General features: G+C 34.9%; 1 protein-coding gene across 1 annotated transcript in view; it reads right to left on the bottom strand.

Annotated features, from left to right (window-relative positions):
* Positions 1-550: 550 nt before the first annotated feature.
* Positions 551-24,806, bottom strand: part of CLHC1 (clathrin heavy chain linker domain containing 1) — a 29,506-nt gene continuing 5,250 nt past the window's right edge. The window contains exons 3-11 of the mRNA XM_081264026.1: positions 19,307-19,440; positions 16,901-17,102; positions 16,677-16,789; positions 15,987-16,080; positions 15,192-15,298; positions 9,350-9,524; positions 5,585-5,787; positions 4,359-4,538; positions 551-2,017 (exon numbers count right to left, since the gene is read on the bottom strand). Of these exons, the coding sequence (XP_081120152.1) occupies positions 1,821-2,017; positions 4,359-4,538; positions 5,585-5,787; positions 9,350-9,524; positions 15,192-15,298; positions 15,987-16,080; positions 16,677-16,789; positions 16,901-17,102; positions 19,307-19,440 (1,405 nt within the window). The 3' untranslated portion in view covers positions 551-1,820. The remainder of the gene's footprint in view (positions 2,018-4,358; positions 4,539-5,584; positions 5,788-9,349; positions 9,525-15,191; positions 15,299-15,986; positions 16,081-16,676; positions 16,790-16,900; positions 17,103-19,306; positions 19,441-24,806) is intronic.

The raw sequence follows: 24,806 nt of genomic DNA, 5'->3' as shown, positions 1-24,806 counted from the left end.
GGAAAACATTTCAAAATCAAGGTAAAATTAAGAAAAAAAAAAAAAACCAACAGCTGCTACTTCAAGCTTTTTCCAGATTTATATAGCTACTTCATCCCCCTGGCCTTCATGGTCACATTTTGTTCCTAAGTTCTGTCAGTGAACCCACAGGAGCTTGCTATCAATTGTGCAATTCTCTTTTTTTTTTTTTTTTTAAAGAGAGAGTGAGAGAGGGGGGGAGAGAGAGAGAAAGAGAGAGAGAGAGAGAGAGAGAGAGAGAGAGAGAGAGAGAGAGAGAATTTTTTAAATATTTATTATTTTTTAGTTCTCGGCGGACACAACATCTTTGTTGGTATGTGGTTCTGAGGATCGAACCCGGGCCGCACGCATGCCAGGCGAGCGCGCTACCACTTGAGCCACATCCCCAGCCCAATTGTGCAATTCTCAAAGGAAAAAAGGACTTAAACCATTGTGACCTAAAGAATGGATGTGGCTGAAATACCCTCTTACTTTCCCTTCTTTTTTCTTGCCTTCATCTGTTCTTTTAAAAAATCACAGCCAATGAAAGACCAGAAATAAAAATATTATTAATTATCATAAGCATCTTAATAATATGTTGCTTTTTAAACTATTCATATTACTTTAGTAAAATTATTAAAGTTTAGAAAACTGAAGTATAGCTATCTAGAAATTTTTAGCACTATATGGAAAAATTAAACTCAGCCCGTACACTTATGGATTTATACTATATGCCAGGCAACCAAAATATGAGTTTAGACAATAAGTTAAACTAATGTCAACTACTCTAAAGAATTACAATTGTAGCATACAAAGGGATAGAAATGTGGGATTAATTAAGTATAAACTAAGCAGAGAATATGTGCTTCTGGGGCCTACTACATAAAAATGATGGCCATCTTCTACTAAATTTCTCCATCATGTTATATTATACATATAAATTATCACTAATCCTCATAACAAGCCTAGATCAGACAAATTTCACAAATGAGTAAAAGATAGTACCAGAATTTTAATAAGACTGACTCCAAGTTCATATTCTTTCCATTGTGACATAAAAAATACATATCCAATTTAAATTTAGGAGAAAAAAAATTATGTTTTTTATTCCTATTCTATGTAACAGCAGCTAATTTTTACCATACCCCATGGTCAAGGCTGACATTCAGCTGCTATGTTCTGATGTGGCAATAAGAACAGAAAGCTGTTCTGATTGGTTGGATGCCTGTTCCGCTTAATTGGTGCCCCTGTCATATTGATCATTAACGATTTTGATTATCACACCTATACAAGGCACAGAACTCTGAGTTCTCAAATACTTCAAATATTTACATATTTGAAGTCATAAAATAACACTTTATGACACATTTATGCCCATAGGTATCCCAGTTCTACTTATGAGCAAACCTTGGCTGATCTTCCCTCTAAGTAAGAACATGTTAAGATGCCCAACTTTAGTAGAAGCCTAATCTTTGCCATATTTATATATCCAAATCATGGGGCACATCTTTAAATCAGCAGTATTTTAAATACAAAATTATTATACTCTAGCTTTTTGTCAGCGAGTCAACCCTGAAGTATCATCTTGCTTTTTCTTGCATTACACAGAAAAAGGACCTCAGAGGTTTTTTCCTAAAAATATCAAGGATTCAAAAATTCAAAAAATGAAGATTTTTAAGAAGCCAACTTGAAATCATAACAAAAAGAAGTGTGATTTACTTCTGAGAGCTTCATGCACTAGATTTATTTGTAAGTTAATTATGAGAAAACTAGTTTGCCTGTAAAATGTTATACAAGCTCCCTCAACTGGCTAAAATACAGAACTACCAAAAAACATGTTCCATTAAATTGACTGTATCTTCTTCTTCAGAAATTTCTGCAACTCCAGCCTGAGATCGAAGAATGGATATGATGTCATTAGATAATTTGTCAAAGCCACTCTGTAAACATATATTTGCCAATTTTTGCCACATTTCTAGGGAGCAATATGAATCATTTATCACAAGATGTTCTACTGCATCTGAGAAGAAAAATACAATATTACAGTATAGTACTTATCTGATAATCCACACTTAGTGATTCTTCTTCTTCTTTTTCTTTTTTTAGTACAGGGGACTGAACCCAGGGGCCCTTAACTGTTGAGTTCCATCCCCGGTGGTTTCTATTTTTTGAGACAGGCTCTCGATAAGTTGCTTAGGACCTCACTAAATTGCCCAAGCTGACCTCAAGCTTATGATCCTCCTACCCCAGCCTCCCAAGCCACTGGGATTACAGGCATGTGCCACCATGCTGGGTTTAGTGATTCTTCAAAAAAAAAGGGGGGGGGGGACATAGTTTCACCTGAGTTACTTTTGAACTCTACCTGATTTCCATTAAGTTTAATGATATAACATTTAGTGTGCTTAGACCTGCTCAGGTTAAGTTTTCAACTGTTAGTTCCTTCTCCCCCTTTATCATTACCCTTTCATTTCTCAATTCAGCCCTCTACCATTTTCCACATTCCACACTTCTCCACTCATCTCCTTTTGGATAAGGTAGCAGACACTGAAGGCTATAAGGTAAGGAGCTCAGAAAGTGAAGAGTGTGGGCTCTTCCTTATTCACAGAGCCTATAATGCTCTACCAGAATTTGTCAAATAACTAAGGATCTGTTGCCCGAGTTCTCATGATTCTTTTCAAGCACTTCAGTAAATGCCTTAGTAGTGCTGTCCCAAGGGTTTCAGAAACTCTTAGGCAAATCTTCCATCATTTCCCTAAATGGAAGCCTCAAAGCCACATCCTTAATGTGGTTTCTATAGCAAATGTTTTTCTAAAGAAATAATTTTGTTTTTAAGTGAAATCTAATGACATTATTTACTTTTAAAAGTCAATTAGTGACTCTGTGATCTATCAATTTATGTAATTAATTTTTTTAATTAGTACATTATAATTATACATAATAGTGAGATTCTACAAAATGAATTTCTTACCAATTACCTGCATTACTTAGTGATACTTAATAAAAGAGGATTTCTCTTTGGAATAGTTACTGCTATTATTTTATTTATATCACAATTATAATTTATTTTCCTATCAAATATTTTAGATAATATCTGTAATGAGAATTTCAAAATATTAAATTATCTTCACAAATATGTTTTTAGGCAATTACATGTGGTGGTAAACATCTGTAATTCCAGCAATTTGGGAAGATGAGGCAGGAGGATTGCAAGTTCAAAGACAGCCTCAGCAACTTAGTAAGGCCCTGAGCAACTTAGTGAGATCCTATCAAAATAAAAAATAAAAAGGGCTGGGGATGTGGTTCAGTGGTAAAGCACCTCTGAACTTTACTCAATCCCAGTATCAGAAAATAAAAATAAAAAATGAAGTCAAACTGTCTGCTCAAATTCATGTTAAATTAATGAAAGAGAAAAAAAGTGAATTTTTTAAATTCTCTATCCCACTGCAGTTCAGTTCAGAATGATTATTATATTAAATATTCATATATTTGGTTTAGAAATTAAAATACATGTTTATATCTAAATAATATTTAATAAAATACACATAAACTATTGCTAAAAGTACACATACGGGCTGGGGATGTGGCTCAAGCGGTGGCGCACTTGCCTGGCATGCGTGCGGCTCGGGTTCGATCCTCAGCACCACATACAAAGATGTTGTGTCCGCCGAAAAGTAAAAAATAAATATTAAAATTCCCCCCCCTCTCTCTCTCCCTCTTAAAAAAAAAGTACACATACATTAATATATGTAAAGTTTTATAATTTATAAAAGTGTTAGCTATACAATTGTTATTGCATTCCCCTCAGGCTGTAAAAAGATTTTCTCTTCATTCTAATTCTCTTAAGAAATATATAGTATTGTCAATAGACTATTATTGGCATGGAATTGTTATATTTATCAACTCCTAACTTTTTTTTTTGCAGGGAATACTATCCCCAGTACTCCCCTAACACTTTTTATATATTTATATATTTATATTTATATATTTATATATTTTTTGTATATTGAGATAGGATCGCACTAAATTGCCCAAATTGGCCTCCAACCTTGAAATCCTCCTGCCTCAATCTCCCAAGTAGCTGGGATTACAGGCATGTGCCAATGTTACCAGCCTCAAATTAATTCTTTTTCTTTTTTATACCTTTATTTTATTTATTTATTTTTATGTGGTGCTGAGGATCAAACCCAGAGCCTGGCATGTACTAGGTGAGCACTCTACCTTTAAGCCACAACCTCTCAAATTAATTCTTGCTAAGAAGGAACCCTAAGGAAAATTTGTGTTAACTTGTACATAACTATCTTGAACCTTTCCTTAAATAACCCACTAATATTTCTTTCACAACAACATTTTACTCTACTTACCTATCCCACCTTTGTTTATTTCTTGGAGTAGCTTAATGCCAACTTTTTCCATATTCACAGAGAACAGATGAAGTATGGCAAGTCCAAAAGATAAGAATGGTGGTCTCCCATTCTTTTCTTCAGTGAGACATTGAATTAGTTCAGTTTGAGGACATAATGTTATTAGCTTCATCAGGTCATCTGAAAGTAAAAATGAAAAACTATCTCAGCATCCTAATATAACCTAGGTGTTTCAAAATTCTGAAATAAACATTATTTCCTTAATTTTTTCAATTTTAATACTTTAGAATATTATATATGACAGATAAGTTCAGTAATTTTAAAATAGCCCTATGTAGCCTGGTCCAGCATATCCATTAAAGTTATCTTTAAGAGTATATATTTCCGTTTATACCCAAAGGACTTAAAATCAACATACTACAGTAATGCAGCCACATTAATGTTTATAGCAGCTCAATTCACAATAGCTAAACTATGGAACCTACCTACCTAGGTATCCTTCAATAGATGAATGGATAAAGAAAATGTGGTATATATATTCAATGGAATATTGCTTATCTTTAAAGAAGAATAAAATTATGGCATTTGCCAATAAATGAATGGAGTTGGAGAATATCATGCTAAGCAAAATAAACCAATCCCAAAAAACCAAAGGCCGAATGTTTTCTCTAATATGTGGATGCTAACTCACACTAAGGCGGTGGGAAGTGGGGGGGGGGCACTAGAGAAGAATAGTGTTACCTTAGATTAGGTAGAGGGAGGTGAAGGGAGGAGAGGGGATAAAGGGATAGGAAAGATGGTGGAATGAAACAAACATTATTACTTTATGTATATGGGTGACTGCATGACCAATATGATTCTGCAACATGTACACTCAGAAAAAAGAAAAATTATATCCTATCTGTGTATATCAAAGTGCATAAATGCATTCTACTGTCATGTATAACTAATTAAAATAAGATTTTTTAAAAGACTATATATTTCCAATATCATCCAATTTACTAATGTTTTGGGAAAATGCATAATGAATTTTAATGTCTACCATGAAATTCAATTAGCTCCATCTTAACTATTTTCATGAAAAATTACAAAAGAAATATCCTACTTATCAATATGTATAAAACAGATTCTATAATGTAAATTTAAAATAATGCCTGCTGTGATCAGTGATCAGAAGTCAAGTCCAGAATTTGAATGTACACAAATAAGTAGCTTCTTTTATTTACCAGGAGTAAAGTCCTTGAATTGTTGTAAGTATTCTATGGCCCCATGGATCTGACCCTGTTTACACAGGCAAAGAAGAACTTTCTTATGCAGGCCACATTCACTGTAGATAATCTGAGCTAAAGCCAGGCACTTGGCTTTGTTAAAAGTGTCTTGTTCCCCATAATCATAAATCACATCCCCAGCCTTCTCTGAAAATGTCAGCCTAGAGCAAGCAGATCAATAAGGCATACATTAGAGAAATCTTGATGAGTAGCTGAGACTGAAATATTTGAAAATTCAGCATGACTTCTCTATACCTTGTAATGATTCCAAATCAGTAGACAATTGGTATAAAAGAAATTAAACATATCTGAGATTTAACAACAACAAATGAACAAGTATTATTTTGGGGGAAGACATTTTGGTGAAACTGATATCAAGTTTTTAAAACATCTACAAACCCCAGCAACTCAGGAGGCTGAGGCAGGAGGATCACAAGTTCAAGGCCAGCCTCAGAAATTTAGCAAGACCCTGTCTCAAAAGAAAAAAAAAAATCAGATTAAAAAAAATCTATAAACAAAGTTAAAACTCTCCTGATAATATGGACAGGACTTAAAATTACAAGATAAACAAAAATTCTCTTAGAATTGGGGGTCACAATATTCTCAGCAGCTAGATAGAGTCCAGAACTGTAGAATATAAAGAACTTATTAATTGTTGGTTAAAGATAGAACAATTTTACCTCAAAATTAGTGATAGATCTTTCAAGAAACATTTGTACTAAAAAGAAAAAGAGAAAGTATGACAGCATTGTTACTTTTAAAGTTTGTTGTAGATTTATAAGAAGCAACAGGGGAGAAAAGACATAACTGTGCCTATTAGGAGAGATTAAAACTGAAGAAGCACTTCTTTTGAGACAGCTTGATCGAATAGATTTTATTTGTTTTTTTTTTTTTTTTTTTTTTTTTTGTACTAGGGATTGAACCCAGGGATGCCTAGCCACTGAGCTATATCCCTAGTCCTTTTCAGGTTTTATTTTGAGACAGGGTCTCACGTTGGGTCTCCATAAATTGCTAAGGCTGGCTTTGAACTGGCAATACTCCTGCCTCAGCCTCCAGAACAGCTGGGATTACAGGCCTGTGCCATCATCCCAGCTGTCATTATATCTTTTTTTTTTTTTTTAAGAGAGAGACAATTTTTAATATTTATTTTTTAGTTTTCGGCGGACACAACATCTTTGTTTGTATGTGGTGCCGAGGATCGAACCTGGGCCGCACGCACGCCAGAGGAGCGCGCTACCGCTTGAGCCACATCCCCAGCCCCTGTCATTATATCTTAATTTTCCATCTTCATACACAGTTGAAGTGAATCATCTGTATTATCACAGTAACTCTTCCTAGAAATCATTAGCATGAGCAATAAGAACATTTGGGTATAAAGATATCACTTTTAATTTCTGTTTGATAAAGGCTTGATAACCAAGGTCATCCTACCAGGCAAGTCATCAAAACCAACAGAAGTGCAAGAATAAAAAAAAATTTAATTAGATGACAGAAGAGAGATAATTAGTACTATTTAGTATGGATGAATCTGAAAATAATTATAAGTGAAAGAAGCCAACCCAAGAAGAAAAAAGAATACATAACTGTATAATTCCATTAACATAAAATTCTAGAAAATTCTATAAACTATTCTACAGTGATAGAAAGCCAATCTGTTGTTACCTGGGTATAGAGAGGGAGGTGGTCAGAGTAAGGAAATGGAGGAAGGAAGGAGCAATACAGGAAGTATAAGGAAACAGTTGAGAGTTATGTATGTTAAATTACCTTGATTATGGTAAAGATTTCATGAATATATACTTATGTCAAAATTTGTCAAATTCTATACTTTGAATATGTTGAGTTTTTGTTTGTCAGTTATATCCCATTAATGCTTTTTCTAATCAAACTCATCAAATTATATCCTCTAAGTATGTGTAGCTTATTGCATGTAAATTTTACCTCAATAAAGTTATAAAAAAAACCAAATTATGTAGTATCCTACATAGTAACAGGAGCTACAGTATGTTCCACTAACTCTCCTCAAGAATTATGTTTCCCCAGGAATTATGACCACAGAATCCTGCAGAAGTTGGATACTTTTTTTGTTCAGGAACTTATCAAGACCCAACATGAGACCCTGTCTCAAAATAAAACCTGAAAAGGACTAGGGATATAGCTCAGTGGCTAGGCATCCCTGGGTTCAATCCTTAGTACCAAATACTTTTTTTTTTTTTTTTTTTTTGGTGAGGTGGGTATGAGGATTGAACTCAGGGGCACTTGACCACTGAGCCACATTTCCAGCCCTATTTTGTATTTTATTTAGAAACAGGGTCTCACTGAGCTTAGTGCCTCAGGCTGGCTTTGAATTCGTGATCCTCCTGCCTCAGCCTCCCAAACTGCTGGGATTACAGGTGTGCATCACTGTGCCCTGAGAGTATATGTTTTTTTTGTGTGTGTGTGGTGTTGGGGATTGAACCCAGGGCCTTGGGCATGAGCGGCAAGCACTCTACCAACTTAACTATATCCCCAACCCCGTGTATACTTTAATGTGAGAAGCAAATAGAATGACTTTGTGCAACTGGTTGACTGGAATTGATGCCACTCAAATGTCCCATCCAAATTTTCCTACAGGGCCAGAATATTCTTCCTGATAGAGAAATATAAAAGACTGGTCCATTACATCAAGGAAGAGCAGCTCTATAGTGTGCTTTATGCTCCTGAGCAATAAATTAGGCCAAGTAGACTTTGTCTGAGGCCATATCCTTGCTTGACTCTTTCCCCTTCCCTATTCTATTTCACTCATTTCCTAATATATTTCCTGAGAAGCCCTACCTCTAATAATCATATTCACCCAAATTTTTGTCTTCAGGCTTTGGTTCTAGGGAACCTAACCTCAAAGAGCTAGCACAAACCTGCCAAGCTATGCTGAGATTCAGCTTCAAGAAGTCATCTCTCACCTGTCACCTTGCCTACTTTATGTGTTTTTTATCATCTTGGTCCATATTCTTCCTGCTTATACACTGTCTCTTGGCTGTATTCTTTACATGTCCCCACAGCCTATCCAGAACCAGATTTGAATCTACCTTTTCTCTCCCAATCAGCATGATACTGACCAATCCTTCTCTATTCTTTTTTTTAATTTTTTCTTTATTTTTTAAATTTATTTTTGCATTACAATTCCTAATACACCATCATACCATAATTTATCATATCTCTGATTATATATGTTGACATCAAATTCACATCTTCATACATGTATTTTGTATAATGATGAGGGTCTCCTTTCACCACTTCTTTATTCTTATTGCTCAACTTCCATCTATCATTAGGTTCTTTTTTTTTTTAAGAGAGAGAGAGAGAGAGAGAGAGAGAGAATTTTTTAATATTTATTTATTTATTTTTAGTTCTCAGCAGACACAACATCTTTTGTTTGTATGTGGTGCTGAGGATCGAACCCGGGCCGCACGCATGCCAGGCGAGCACGCTATCACTTGAGCCACATCCCCAGCCCCTCATTAGGTTCTTATAAATCACCCTGGAGAGTGCTGTCACTCAACTCTTTGTTTGTGCTTATTGTGACTAGGTCTCATTACTCTGTGAATGCTTAGTAAATACTTTCTGATTAACTGCAATAGGGACCTGATGTAAATGCTCAAATAATGTATTAATGTGAAAACTATTATAATTTTTAGACCAAACAATAATCTTAACAAAATGTCACAATTAAGATTTAATTTTGCTTACTTTTCCTGGGTGACCCAGTTGATAACTAAATCCAGCCGTTTTTCAGATAATCCACATTTGATTCCTTCTAGGGTTAGATCTGCATCAACAGGAGTTTTAAAAGCATGGCTTGTGCTAAATATAGCCTCAAAAAATAAGAGTAATGGAAGAGTTTTTCCTCTAATTTTTCCAATAGCTACAGAAAAGAAAAAATGTTAGAATCAAATATTTTAAGAAAGTTTGCTTTTTCTTATTTCATATTATTATTTTCATCTCTGCATTTTCTAAAAAGCTTAGTATTACATATAGATTAAACTTTATATATTGGATGAGGACTAAATATCATTATTTACACCCTGTGAAGATGGAGGCAGAGATTAGAGTGATCCGTCTACAAGCCGAGATATGCAGAAAAGTTGCTAACAATGACTAGAAGGTAGGCAAGCCCACTTAGAGTCTCCAGAAGAAACCAACCCTGCTGACACCTTGATTTCAGACTTTTGGCCTCCAGAACTGTGAGAAAATAAATTTATTTTATTTCAAGTGACAGAGTCTCCCATTAATGGTGTGACCAAAAAAAAAACCTGATTTGAATAAAGAACACAAAGGACGTAGTTACAAATACATTGAGGATAAAATTCCTCATGCAGGGGCTGGAGTTGCTGCTCAGTGGTGGAGTGTTTACCTTGCATGTGTGAGGCACTAGGTTCAATCCTCAGCACCACATAAAAATAAATAAATAATAAGGATATTGTGTCCAACTACAACTAAGAAAAAAAAAATTTTTAAGTCCTCAAGCAAACTACATTGCTCTATAACCAAATGAGAAAAATATAAAACTGGGTATTCAGAACTACATATTTAGCCAGACTATAGACCTTAACTTTGAAAATAATTCAATGAGAATAATAAATTAGAATCTTTAAAAAATAATGTGAAGCTGGGATTAGCAGCTCGGAGGCTGAGGCGGGAGAAACTCAAGTTCAAAGCCAGCCTTAGCAATTTAGCAGGGCCCTAAGCAACACAGTGAGACTCGTCTCTAATAAAATATGAAAAAAAGGGCTGGGGATGTGGCTCAGTGGTTAAATGCCCTGAGTTCAATCCTAGGTATCGAATAATAATAATGTATATTAATTGTACAAAATAATGGGTTTCTTTGTGGTATTTTCATACATGCAAATAATGTATTTTGATCTCACTGTTACCTCTCTTACCACTTCCTCCTGATCCTTGGTCCCTCTCCCCTTCCCTAACAGTACCCTTTCTACTTTCATGCTGCCTAACGTGCCCCCACTCTAGATTCCACACTAGAAAAAACATGTGATACTTGTCTTTCTGGGTCTGGCTTATTTTATTTAACACGATGAGCTCCAATTCCATCCACTTTCTTACAAATCACATGATTTCATTCTTCTTCAGGGATGAATAATACTCCATTGTGTTTATGTGTATATACATGAACTGATAAAAATGTGATATATATATATATATACACACACACACACACACACTCTGACACGCACATATGAACAGTTCATTTGTTGATGGGAATCTAGATTGATTCCACAACTTGCCTATTGTATATAGTGCTGCAATAAAGATGCACATGCAGTTCTATTGTCTATGGTAGTTCCATTTTTTTAAAAATATTTATTTTTTAGTTTTAGGTGGACACAATATCTTTATTTTTTACATTTATGTGGTGCTGAGGTTCGAACCCAGGGCCTCGTGCATGCTAGGCAAGCACTCTACCACTGAGCCACAATCCCAGCCCTGGTAGTTCCATTTTTGTTTGAGGAAATTCCATACTAAAATTCCATAGTGGCTGTTATTAGTTTACACTCCCACCAACAGTGTATTCCTTTTCCCCTGCATCCCTGAGAGCTATTTTCATTTGGTTTTGTATTCTTAATTTTGTTTTTGGTTTTGTTTTCTAGACTATCTGAGTATAACAAGATGGAATTTCAATACATATGAAGTTTTTATGTGCATTTCCCTAAGAGCTAAGATGTTGAGCATTTCTTCATATAATTATTGGCCATTTGTACTTCTTTTGAGAAATGTCTGTTCAGCTCATTTTCCCATTTATTAAATGAACTGCTTGTTCTTTTGGTGTTAATTTTTGAGTCCTTCATATATTCTAGATATTAATTCTTTGACAGCTGAATAGCTGACATAGCTTTTCTTTCATTCTGCAGGCCTCTTTCTTTACTCTGCTGACCATCTCCTTTGCTGCACAGAAACTTTTTATTTTTTTATTTTTATTTTTTTAAATTTTTTTATGTGGTGCTGAGGATCGAACCCAGGGCCTCACTCATGCTAGGCGAGCGCTCTACTGCTAAGCCACAACCCTAGCTCCCCCCACCCAGAAGCTTTTTAATTTGATATAATCCCATGTGTCCATTCTTTTTTTAATTTTTTTTTTAGAGAGAGAGAGAGAGAGAATTTTTATTTTTTTTTGTGTCTTCATACATGTACTTTTTTTTTTATTGGTTGTTCAAAACATTACATAGTTCTTGATATATCATATTTCACACTTTGATTCAAGTGGGTTATGAACTCCCATTTTTACCCCGTATACAGATTGCAGAGTCACATCAGTTACACTTCCACTGATTTACATATTGACATACTCATGTCTGTTGTATTTTGCTGCCTTTCCTATCCTCTACTATCCCCCCTCCCCTCCCCTCCCCTTCCCTCTTCTCTCTCTACCCCCTCTACTGTAATTCATTTCCATTCTTGCTATTACTTCCTGAGCTACTGGAGTCTTGAGGACAGTGTTGTCTATACCAGTATCTTGAAGTATTTCCCCTGTTTTCCTCTAATAATTTCAAAATTTCAGGTATTATATTAAGGTCTTTGATCCATTTTGAATTAGTTTTTGTGAGAGATGGGGATCTAGTGTCAATCTTTTACATGCAGATACCCAGTTTTCCCAGCACCATTTATTGAAGAAGCTGTCTTTTCTCCAGCATGTTTTTGGCTCCTTTCTCAATAGTCAGATGACTGCAGATAGGTGGATTTATTCCTGGATCCTCTATTCTATTCCATGACTCTATGTACCTATTTTTACGACAATATCATACAATACATGGCATATTTTGAAATCAGGTATTATGATTCCTCCATCATTGTTCTTTTTACTCAGGATTGCTTTTGACTATTCAGGTGTTTTGTGCTTCCATATGAACTTGATTATTTTTTCTAGTTATGTGAATAATGCCATTAGTATTTTTTAAAATATTTTTTTACATGTTGATGGACCTTTATTTTATTCATTTATTATATACAGTGCTAAGAATTGAACCCAGGAACTCACACATGCTAGGCAAGTGTTCTACCACTGAGCCACAATTCCAGGCCAGTCATTAGTATTTTGATGGGGATTTTATTGAATCTATAGATAGCTTTCAGCAATATGGCCATTTGAACAGTATTAATTCTCCCAACCCATGAATATGGGACATCTTTCCAACTTCCATTATTTTCTTCAATATTTTTTCAGTGTTTTATAATTTTCATTGTAGAGGTCTTTCAACTCCTTAGTTAGGTTTATTCTTATGTTTTTGGTCTTGTTTTTGAGATAATTGTGAATAGGACCATTTTCCTTATTTAATTATTGGTGGATATAGGAAAAGCTACCAATTTTTGTATGGTGATTTTGTATCCTGCTACTTTGCCCAATTTATCAGTTCTAAAATCTCCAGGATTTTCTAGGTATAGAATCATATCATCTACAAACAAAGCTAATTTAACTTTTTCTTTTTCTATTTGTATCCATTTTCTTTCTTTCTCTTGCCTGATTGCTCTGCTAAAGTCTTCAGTGCTAAATAAGAGTGTTAAGAGTGTACATCCTTGTCTCATTCTTGATTTTAAAAAAGATTCTTTGTTTTTCCCCATTTAGTATGATGTTGGCTATGGATTTTTCACATATTATAGCCTCTATATCCTGAGATATGATCCTGTATATATAATTCATTAAAGGTTTTTATCCTGAAGGGATGCTGAATTTTATCAAAGGCTTTTCTGCATCTATTGAGATGATTAGGTCATTTTTATATTTGATTCTATTTATGTAGTGAATTACATTTATTAATTTGCAAATGTTGAATCAGTCTTGCATTCCAGAATGAGACCAACTTGACCTCAGTGTATGATATTTTTAATGTGATATTGAATTCAATTTGCAAGTATTTTATTGAGGATTCTGCATCTGTTTATTAAGAATATTGGTCTACAGTTATCTTTTTCGTTCTTCTTCTTTTTTTTGATATATCTTTTTCAGGCTTTGGTAGTATAGTAATTTTGGCTTTGTAAAAAGAGTTTGGGAGAGTTCCTGTGTATGTCTTTGTTTGTTTATAGAGTAATTTGAGAAACATTGGTATTCACTCTTCAAAAGTCTGGTACAATTCAGCAGCGAACCCATCTGGTCCAGGACTTTACTTTGCTTAAGACTTTATTATTGCTTAGGTCTGATGCTTGTTATTGGTCTATTTACATTTCTTATATCATCTTGATTCAATTTTTGGCAGGTCATATATGTCCAGAAAATTTATTGGCAGGTAGTACTTAAAAAATATGTCCTAATGATCCTCTGGATTTCACTGGTATTTGTGAAATACCTTTCCATCTCTAGTTTTATTTATTTGGTTCTTCAATTTTGGTTAGTAATTTGTCAATTTTATGTTTTCAGAGAATCAACTCTTTGTTCATTGTATTGTTTTGGTTTTTTTTAGTCTCTATTTCTCCCTGACATTTATTATTTCTTTTCTTCTACTGACTTTGGGGGTTGGTCTGTTCCTGTTTTTCTTTTCTTTTTCTTTTTTTTTTTTTGAGGGGGGCCCAACAGGGATTGAACCCAGAGGCACTTAACCAATAAACTACTTTTTCTATGTTTAAATATATAAATACTTATTCTTGTGTTACAGTTGCCACAGTATTCAGTATAGTAATATGCTGTATAGGTTTGTGGCTTAGGAATAATAGGATATACCATATCACCTAGGCTATTCCATCTAGGGTGTTTAAAGTGTGTTCTGTGCTGTTTGCACACTGATAAAATTGCCTGACAACCTGTCAGAACATAGTACACATGACTTTAAAAATGAAATATATTGGGCTGGAGATGTGGCTCAAGCGGTAGCGCGCTTGCCTGGCATGCGTGCGGCCCGGGTTCGATCCTCAGCACCACATACAAACAAAGATGTTGTGTCCACCGAAAAAACTAAAAAATAAATTTAAAAAATTCTCTCTCTCTCTCTCTCTCTCTTTAAAAAAATGAAACATATTATTGTACAAGAGACGGTATAAATAACATACACATATTATGTACTTTAAATACACACAACTTGTTGTATGTATGTCAATTTACGACAAGAAAGTTGTTTTTTAAAAGGATATGCCTGCCTATCGGGCACAGTGGTACATGCCTGTAATCCCAGCTACTTAGAAGGCAAGCAGGAGAATCATAAGTTCAAGGCCAGCCTTGGCAACTTACTGAGACCTTTCTCAAAATAAAAAATACAATGGACTTGGAGTGTAGCTCAGTAGTAGAGCACCCTTGGGTTCAATCCTCAATATAAAAAAAAAAGTAAATTTGACAAAATATTAACATTCATTACATTTTGATAGTGAGTATATGAGTGTTAATACATTTCTCCATATTTTCTATATACTTGTAATATATCAAAATTTAAGTTAGAAAAACTATTCAAAGTCCTTAATTTTAACAGTAAATGACAGAGATGGGGCTGGAGTCTAGATCTGATCTTTAGTCTCTCAGTTTAATATTCTTTATATTCTATCAAGAAAAAAAAGTATAATTTACATACATGGATAAGGTTTGGAGAGAGATGCTTACCCTTAAATTTACCCATTGAACCCATGTTTCGAAGAATCCTTCTAGGACTGCTTGCTGCAAAATAAGCTGCCTTTTCATATTCACCAAGTGACATTAGTTCATTGAACCTAGAGCCATTGCATTTTATAATGGTACACAAAAAAGTAAGAACGCTGATTAGAAATATCTAATATGAAGTAAGTATAGTGGCATAATATAGAAGAACAAAAAACAATTCTAACGAACTATGACTAGATTTGTTTACTTAGAGGCTGTTCATTCAATTTTTTCTCTAATATTCTTGGGGGTGTTTTGTTTTATCTCATTGTAAAACAAAGCTGACTTTCAACTTGATCCTGTACATATTCCAATAGTACTTAGTCGAATGCCCCTGAGTTTAATCCCTGGGAGGGAGGGAGGGAGGGAGGGAGGGAGGGAAGGAAGGAAGGAAGGAAGGAAGGAAGGAAGGAAGGAAGGAAGGAAGGAAAAAGAAAAGAAAAGAAATGAAATGAAAAGAAATTCTCAAAAGAACATTTAAGACCAGTAAATTGATGGCTAGGGAATGCAAGAAAAATGTAAATAAAATTTATATCAACACTACAATCCTCTTATCTTCTCTGAAATGTCTGCTATAAGCTGTGGGTTTTTTCCCACAAAAAATCCATAAAAAATGAAATTCTACTTTATATTCTAAATTTTCAACTAAAACAGAATTTTAAAGATATAAAAACCAAAGACTACAGCTTATCAATATACTAAATAAATGATAAACATGGTCACTTAAATGTAGAAAATAAAAGTTTTAAAAATATTTGCCTTTCAATGTAGTACAGTATAATTTCAGCATTTTTTGCCTTGCTTGGATCATCTTCAAGCAGTTCTTCAACAAAGCCTTGGTCAACTATAAATGCTAAAAGGACCAACATAAGATATTTAAGGTTATTTACCAATAAAAAATAATAAACATACTTTTTTTTTTTTTTTTTTTGTGGTGCTGGGGATTGAACCTAGGGCCTTGTGTGTGCAAGGCAAGCACTCCACCAACTGAGTTACACCCCAGCCCATAAACATACATTTAATACTGCTTTGGTTTCAAACAGTACCAACCTCTTCCTAAACTGAGTGGCATCCCTGTCCCTTTGCTCCTTATTTTCAGTTCATTTTAAGGATTCCCTCTTTGGCTCACAAAGTCTATTCTTAACCAATATCTGACCGCTGCTGAGGGAAGAAACCCATAGGATATCAGAGAACTAGTAGAGGTAAGTATATTTTAAAAAATTTTTTTTTTTAGTTATAAGTGAACACAATGCCTTTATTTTACTTTATGTGGTGCTGAGGATCCAACCCAGTGCCTCACGCATGCTAGGCGAGCGTTCTACCTCTGAGCCACAACCGCAGGCCGAGGTAGGTGTATTTCTGTTTTCTTTAAACTCAGTTAATTCTTAGTTTTCTAGGGGAAAAATATCTCCTACTACTTGTGCTAATTTAAAAATGTAGATAAGCTACCATGAAAATCTTTGGTTTTCTGAACTTCTTCCACGAAGTCTTCAAATGTTTTGCTCTTATCAGATTTTACCCATGAAGAAAGTGCATATAAAATAATCTGCAGTCTTTGATGACTATAAAGATAAAAACATCAACAAAATACTAAGCCTAAAATTGAAAGGTAGAATATTAAAATAAACAAATAAAACCTTTGAACTTTAAAAACATACAATCAACTTTCATACCGAAACTGTAATCTTTCATTCAGATTTTCAGCTATATCTCGCCGTTTTAATAACACAATCATTTCCTCATCAAAATCAGCCATCCTTTGAATTGGTACATATTTTACCAACATAGCTTGCTTCATTTCTCTGTACTTATCTTCAAGGTGTTTCCTGAATTTCCTGAGAGCATTTAGATTGACAGAATCTTGGAGAGTCATGCCTATGAGAAGAGGAAATAAACAAACAGGCCAAGCAATTTGTGGAACTCTTGTGCTCAGATAGTGTCTCAGCAAAATAGAGCAGAGATTCCAATGCTAAGAAATAATTCAGAAGTAGTAGCATGTACTTACAGCTCCTGACATAAGCAAAATTAGCAAAAAATTGCAAAAGGCTAGCAGTTTTAAACATCACCAATGAAGACCCAATTAAGATTGCTTGTTCTAGTCGGACACAGTGGTACATGCCTGTAACCCCAGTGGCTCAGGAAGCTGAGACAGAAGGATCGCAAGACAGAAGGATCGCAATGGCAAGGCACTAAGCAACTCAGTGAGACCCTGTCTCTAAAATAAAATACAAAATAGGGCTGGGGATGTAGCCAAGTGTTTGAGTGTCCCTGGGTTCAATCCCCAGTACCAAAAAAGAAAAAGAAAAAATTGCTTGTTTGAGAACACACAAACCTTAACATATATATTATATATATTTGTATTTGTAGATGGACACAATACCTTTATTTTTTTTTTTTTTAAATGTGGTGCCAGGGATCAAACCCAGTGCCTCACACATGCAAGGCAAGCGCTCTACCACTGAGCCACAACTCTAGCCCTTGAAATTTTTTTAATTACCTCATCAGTACTGCCTGAAAACCCCTAAATATCACCAAAAGCCTCTGCCTAATAACTGAGGATTGAATCAACAAATTTCCATTTCCCATTATTTACAAAAATTAACCCCAATATAATCACCTTATTTTTTCCAACACAAAACTTATAAATGCCTGCCAAAACTCTAGTTATCTCTTTCTCTCTTGCTGTCCCCTGAATTCATTATTCCTAACTCAAACACTTCAAATGCCTTCCTTTCTCATCTGGGCTAATTGCTAACTTTATGAAATACCTCAAAATTCCCCTCCTCCAGAACCACTCTGGATTAACCCTACTGGATTTTAATCATTCCCTTGTCCTGTTATCTTCTCACCAATTTATTTGTCAGTTACTCTGTACTTATTCATATATATCTTTTTTTAAACAATTGTTTTAAATATTTATTTTTTAAGTTTTAGGTGGACACAATATCTTTTATTTTACATTTATGTGGTGCTGAGGATCGAACCCAGTGCCTTGTGCATGCTAGGCGAGCGCTCTACCGCTGAGCCATGACCCCAGCCCCTATTCATATATATCTTATTTGAAGTTTGCTAGTTACGATTTTATATTTATATTTGAAAGTGAATTTAGACAAAAAAATAGAATGTGAATCTTTATTTCCACAAAATGCAAAATGATCGTTCAAAGTTAGTAAAAATCCTTTAGTATAGAGTAGCTTATTACTTAAAGGAAGAGCCTCTTCCATTTAGACCAAATCTGGCATCCTACAATTTCTACCTATTGATTCTACCAAGTAAATATCTTTTAAGTTTTGAATATCATTACCTATTTTCAAAGTCTTTATTTTCTCCAGGATAAATACTTACAACTACTTTATATATTCACCATACAAACCTCTACAAATCCTACTGAATTCCAAGATACACTCCAATTTCTTAAAATATGTATTATACTAAGATGTTGAAACAGTGCAGACATAAACACAAATAATAATGCAGACATAAACACAAATAATAAGATGCATGAAAACAATATCCTACATTTTTTCCATACATTATACTAGGGGTTCTGAAATTTTATAATACATCATAATAACCAGAACTGGATAAAACATTGACTGCCAGACTCAATCACTGGGTTTCTAACTTAGTAAGCCTGCAGTGAGACCCAAGAATTTGGATTTCTAAACAATTTCCAGGTGATGCTGATATTGATACAAGAACCATACTTTGAGTCACTGCTTTATACTTCATATAACCGTGACAGATTGGAATGCTTAAAATGTTTTAGGGTTGTTTAAAGTTTTCTATTTTCCAAAGTTGTTTTTGTAACATACAACAGACAGATATAAACATGTCAGCATGCTTATATAAATTTGTGTAATAGGTAGTAACTGGAAATAGTTGGGCTTTCTCTCGAATATTTTTTAAATACTTTTTTAGTTATAGTTGGACACAGACACAGTATCTTTATTTTATTTATTTATTTTTATGTGGTGCTGAGGATTGAACCCAGCGCCTCGCACGTGCTAGGCAAGTGCTCTTCTGCTGAGCCACAATCCCAGCCCCCTCTCTTGAATATCTTAAACAAAATACAGTACCTGGAATAGGTTTTGAAGGATCTTTGGAGAGAGTATAGTATTTTGCTTCTTTTTTGTCATACTCTTCCCTAAGCTGTTTCATTTGATCTATTTGCAATTGAATCTTCAAGGAATTATTTTCAATAATCCTCATTCTAAAAAACAGAAATTCTTATGTTTCTTTCAATTAATTTAATTCTTGAATCATAATATTTAAGATAAGCAGGTTACATCATTATTTTATTTTGGCTAATTATCATTTTGAACCATTATGAATTAAGTAGAAGTTCAGAAAAACATGCCTTGAAAAAGTTAAGTAATCTCACAAATAAGAAACAATTTTCTTTGAGAGCTTCAGTAAAAATATAATCTAGTCACAAAACACCATCTATTCCTTTTAGTAAAAAGAAAATAACTTTTGTAATTTAAATATCATTTTGGTAAATAATTGTTTTGGTTTCCTGTAGCTATTGTAAAAATTATAGAAACTTGGTGACTTAACAGAAATTTATTCTCTAGCAATTGTGGAGGGTTAAAGTCCCAAATCAGTATCACTATACATAAAATCAAAGTGTTTTGAGGGCCATGCTTCCTATAGAAGCTCTAAGAGTCAATCCGTTCCTTGCCTTTTCCAGCCTCTGGTTGCTTTAAGAATTCCATAGCTGCAAAGCTTCAATCTCTGCCTTCATGATCACATTGCTCTCTCCTATTCCTCCCCCTTATAATACTTCTTAATATCTAGGGCTTATCTGGACAATCTCCCTACCTCAAAACCTTAATTTATTCACATCTGCAAAACCTGTTTCCAAACAAAGATAAACATTTGCAGGCTCCAGCAATTAGGACCTGATGTTTATGAGGGCCATTATTCAATCTACTGCAGCGATTTTGATACTAAAGCTAGAGGAAAGATAACACTTCCCTGAGGTAAAATTGAGCACATTCAGAAATGCAGATCCTAAAAACTACAAAGTAGTGCTCAGCATAGTGGTTCACACTTGTAATCCCAGCAGGTTGAGGATTAAGTCTCCCATTTTGGGAGGCTGAGGCAAGTCAGCCTAAGCAATTTAGCAAGACCCTATCTCAAAATAAAAAAAGCTGGGCGTGTGGCTCTGTGGTTAAGTGCCCCTGAGTTTAATCTCTAGTACTGGGGTGGGGGGGGGGAAGAAATGAAATTTACCCTACTTCTTAGTTTAAGAAATAACCAAACATAGTTTTAAAAGTACCTTAGGTCCGCACTATACAACTGAGCTACATCTCTAGCCTGTTTTGGTTTTGCTTTACTTTTTTTTTCCTTTTAATATTTTTTAGTTGTAGATAGATACAATACTTTTATTTTATTTATTTATTTATTTTTATGTGGTGCTGAGGATTGAACCCAGTGCTTTACACACTCAAGGCAAGCACTCAACCACTGTGCTATAACCCCAGCCCTGCTTTACTTTTTGAGACAAGGTCTTGCTACAGAGCCCAGGCTCGCCTAGAACCTGAGATCTTCCTGCTTCAGCCTAATTTCAAAAATTCTATTAAGGATTATTTGAGGTTTATTTCCTAGCTTTGGTGGTCCAGGGGGAAAAAATAACAGACTAAAATAAGTTAGACACCCTTGCAGAAAAATTAAGCAAGGGGGGCATGGCAAGATCTAGGGACCACTGTAATGGGGTTCTGTAGTAGGAGAGAAAGATTGGTCTCAATTCCTAATACATTTGGCAAGTGGGAATACATAGTCAAGAAGCTGCGGTGGGGGAGTGTCAGTGGAAAAAAAAATAACTAAGAGGAAACATCAGAAGGGAAGACTCTGGGTAAGTAGACCTAACAGAATTGCTGAAGGCAGGCCAGCAAGGCTCCACTATCTCTGATATGATCAGACATAAGGAATTTAGTCAGACAATGAGGATGATCGGGTATTTAGGGCTGGAAATTCTGCCTAAACCAATCTGATAGGATTCTTGCTAAAACTATACAGTCATAGGTGGATATGAAAGTCCAGAAGACAGGTCTATTTGAAAAAGAGTTCAGGGAAGCTAGATAAAGAATCTTTGTCAATATAAAAAAAAAGTTATTTTTTTCTTTTTCTTTTTTTTTGCAAATTAAAACCCAGTTTTTTAGTAGATAACTGCTGTCCACTTCTGATTATTATACCGAATTCTTGGTTTTGACAGATGACTCAAAGTAAAAGCCAAGTATTTATAATAAAGGGATTATAGAAATAAAATTTATTTGGCTTTATTTCAAATAAACTTCTGCTTGTGAAAGAAAGCTATATTAAAAATAAACAGGACTTCAAAAGAATTTAAAGCAGGAACTCAGATACTAGTATACGAATGTTCATAGTGGAATAGCCAAAGGTGAAAACAACCCAAGAATCCATCAATAGATGGATGGATACACAAAATTTAACACAAAATTTAACATGTACATACAATAAAATATTATTTGATCATAAAATAATGACATTCCAATTCATGCTACCACATGGATGAGAAGGCATCTAAGTGTTGCTCCTTTCTTTTTCTTTTTCTTCTAAAATGTTTTGGATGTTGATGGACCTTTATTTAATTAATTAATTTATTTTTATGTGGTGCTGAGAATCGAACCCAGAGCCTCACACATGTTAGGCAAGCGCTCTGCCACTGAGCCACAACCCCAGCCCAAGTGTTGCTCCTTTCTATGCTACTTTTATGGTTTATTTTTTACAACTTCATGATGATAGATGTAGCTGGGGATTTCTTAGCATGTATCACACTTGGCTTTCTTGAATCTGTGAATTGGTATTGTCGGAGTCCAGCTCCAACAGGGGGTCTCAGGAGACTCCTCAGGATGGTGAGGAGTCTGCAAAAGGCGGGTGGAGAAACAACACAGACACCAAAGTGAAGGTGCTGATCCCAATCTTTACTTGTGAAGTTGACCATATATACTTTTAATTTTGGCAGGCTCACAGTACTTTGTGGTTACAAAACAGGAATCATTATTCAAAGAAACAAAATATTACATAGCTATAATTAGAATAGAAGAATGTATTTTGGCTTATGCATAAGCAAGCATTTGTACTTTCAGTTCGCATTTTGCTTTGAGCTGTTTCTGCTTAGTTAACTTTTAATAATAGTTAGAAATGTCCCAAACTATTGGCCTATACCTTGACTATTCTTTCTTGACTTACTGACTGGAACCGGTGCCATGGTTACGGCAAGTGGTTGACTTGTTATTAATTTTAATCAAACAAGAGTAAGAGCACAAACCATTGTGCACAGGAACAAGAACAAGTTGCCCAGTACTAAGCACTAATCTGTCTTCTTAACATTAATTTTTCTTCTCTAGATTTTAATTTAATTTCTCAAAAACTTCCTCGACAGGAATACAGGGAGTTTTTCATTAGACATTAACAATTTACGCTCCACAGCTGAATCATTGCATTTAGAGCAAACAGATCTATTCTTTAGAAGTAGTTGCATTAATTGGGAAAGTCATGTTTTTTCCTTCATACTTAATGGTCATATGAGAAGTTGCAACTATACTTATTAAAGGAATACAAAAACAAACCAGCCCATTCCCAGAAACATACTGAGCTCCTCCAGAGGATGGATGCCTCGCGCCATCCACCTCAGTAGGGCCTTGCCATTGCCTGAGTCAGGGGAGGGGCGCAGCATGGTATATTTCACCAGTTCTAGAAAACTCTCAGTCATTATCTCCTCAAATATTACTTCTGTCCCATATTCTTTTCTTTTAGAGCTGTGATTAGACAAGCTAATATAACCAATCTGCCACATCTTTTATAATAGTTCTAATGATATGTAGTTTAGATTCTTTTAAAATTCACTCTTAAGAGTATAATTCAGTGAATTTTAATACAACTATCACCACTAAATAGTTCTAGAATGTATCATCATCCAAAAAATAATCCCTATACCCATCAGAAGTCTGCTGAGCAGAAAGTAATTTTCCATTCAGTCCCCAGGCATGGAGCAGTTCACCTGTGGTTTGCTCTACCAGAGTGGAGTCCTTTATCATTCTAGCCTTATGGGGAGGGCTTCCCAGTGGGCTACACCCCTTGGGCAGAGCCTAGACTTTGTCTTTTATCCCAAGTTGCATACTAAAAACTGAAATTTATGGTCACAAGTTTTAATAAATATTCTCATGGCCAATCAATTTTTAGTGCTCTGCTTATTTTTTATCTTCTGTTAGATTTTGCCCTCATAATCTCTTATTTTCTCATCAGCTTTCTAATGCTTCTGAAAAGACTTTTGTTTATTTTATAAGCTGGGTACAGTGGTGCAGGTCTGTAAACCCAGAAATTCAGGAGGCTGAGGCAGGACGATCATAAATTTGAAGGGAGGCAATAAGCAACTTAGTAAGACCCTGTCTCAAATCAAAAAATTACAAGGCTGGGGATATAGCTCAGTAGCAAAGCCCCCTTGGATTCAATCCTCAGTATTAAAAATAAATTATAAAGGCAGGTGTGGTGGCACATGCCTGTAATTCAAGCTACTTAGGCAGCTTAAGCAGAAAGATTGCAAATTGAAGGCCAGTCTGGGCAACTCAGTGAGAGCCTATCTCAAAATAAAAACAAAAAGAGCTGGGAATGTAGTGAGCGCTCAGTAGTAGAATGCTTGCCTTGCATGCATGAGGCCTTGGGTTTGATCCCCAGTACTGGAAATCTTTTAAAAAGAAAAGAGAGATCCCTAATAGCAAGGTCTATACCAACATCTAGCCATTCATATTACCAGAAAGGTCAAACTTTGCATAATTTTTAAGTTGATTTGAAATCATCTATAAAAATATTTATCAATTATTTGTCAAATTTAATACTGAAAATATGACTACTTAACAAGAGTATTTTCTCCTCTCTAGTAGGTTACTTACTTTTGTACATTACAAGATTAAGCTCTAATTCAGAAATAATCATGAAATTGTACTATCAAATCACTGCTGGTGGGACTGCAAATTGGTGCAGCCAATATGGAAAGTAGTATAGAGATTTCTTGGAAAATTGGGAATGGAGCCACCATTTGACCCTGCTATCTCTCTCCTGGTCTATACCCAAAGGACTTAAAAACAGCATACTACAGGGACACAGCCACATCAATGTATACAGCAGCACAATTCACAATAGATAAACTGTGGAACCAACTTAGATATCCTTGAATAGATGAATGGACAAAAAAAAATGTGGCATATATACACAATGGAATATCACTCAGCAATAAAAGAGAATAAAATCATGGCATTTGCAGGTAAATGGATGGAGTTAGAGAAGATAATGCAAAGTGAAGTTAGCCAATCCCCCCAAAAAAATGCCATATGTTTTCTCTGATATAAGGAGGCTGATCATACTGTGGTAGGGAGAGGGATCATGGGAGAAATAAAACAACTCCAGATAGGGCAGAGAGGTGGGAGGGAAAGGGATGGGGCATGGGGTTAGAAATGATGGTGGAATTGTGATGGACATTGTTATCCAAAGTACAGGTATGAAGACATGAATTGGTGGGAATATACTTTGTATACAACCAGAGATATGAAAAAT

This window comes from Spermophilus citellus (assembly GCF_964194105.1).
Source record: "Spermophilus citellus genome assembly, chromosome: 13".
NCBI lineage: Eukaryota > Metazoa > Chordata > Mammalia > Rodentia > Sciuridae > Spermophilus > Spermophilus citellus.
The sequence above is the reverse complement of the archived record's forward strand: the minus strand, read 5'-3'. Positions and strand labels throughout refer to the sequence as shown.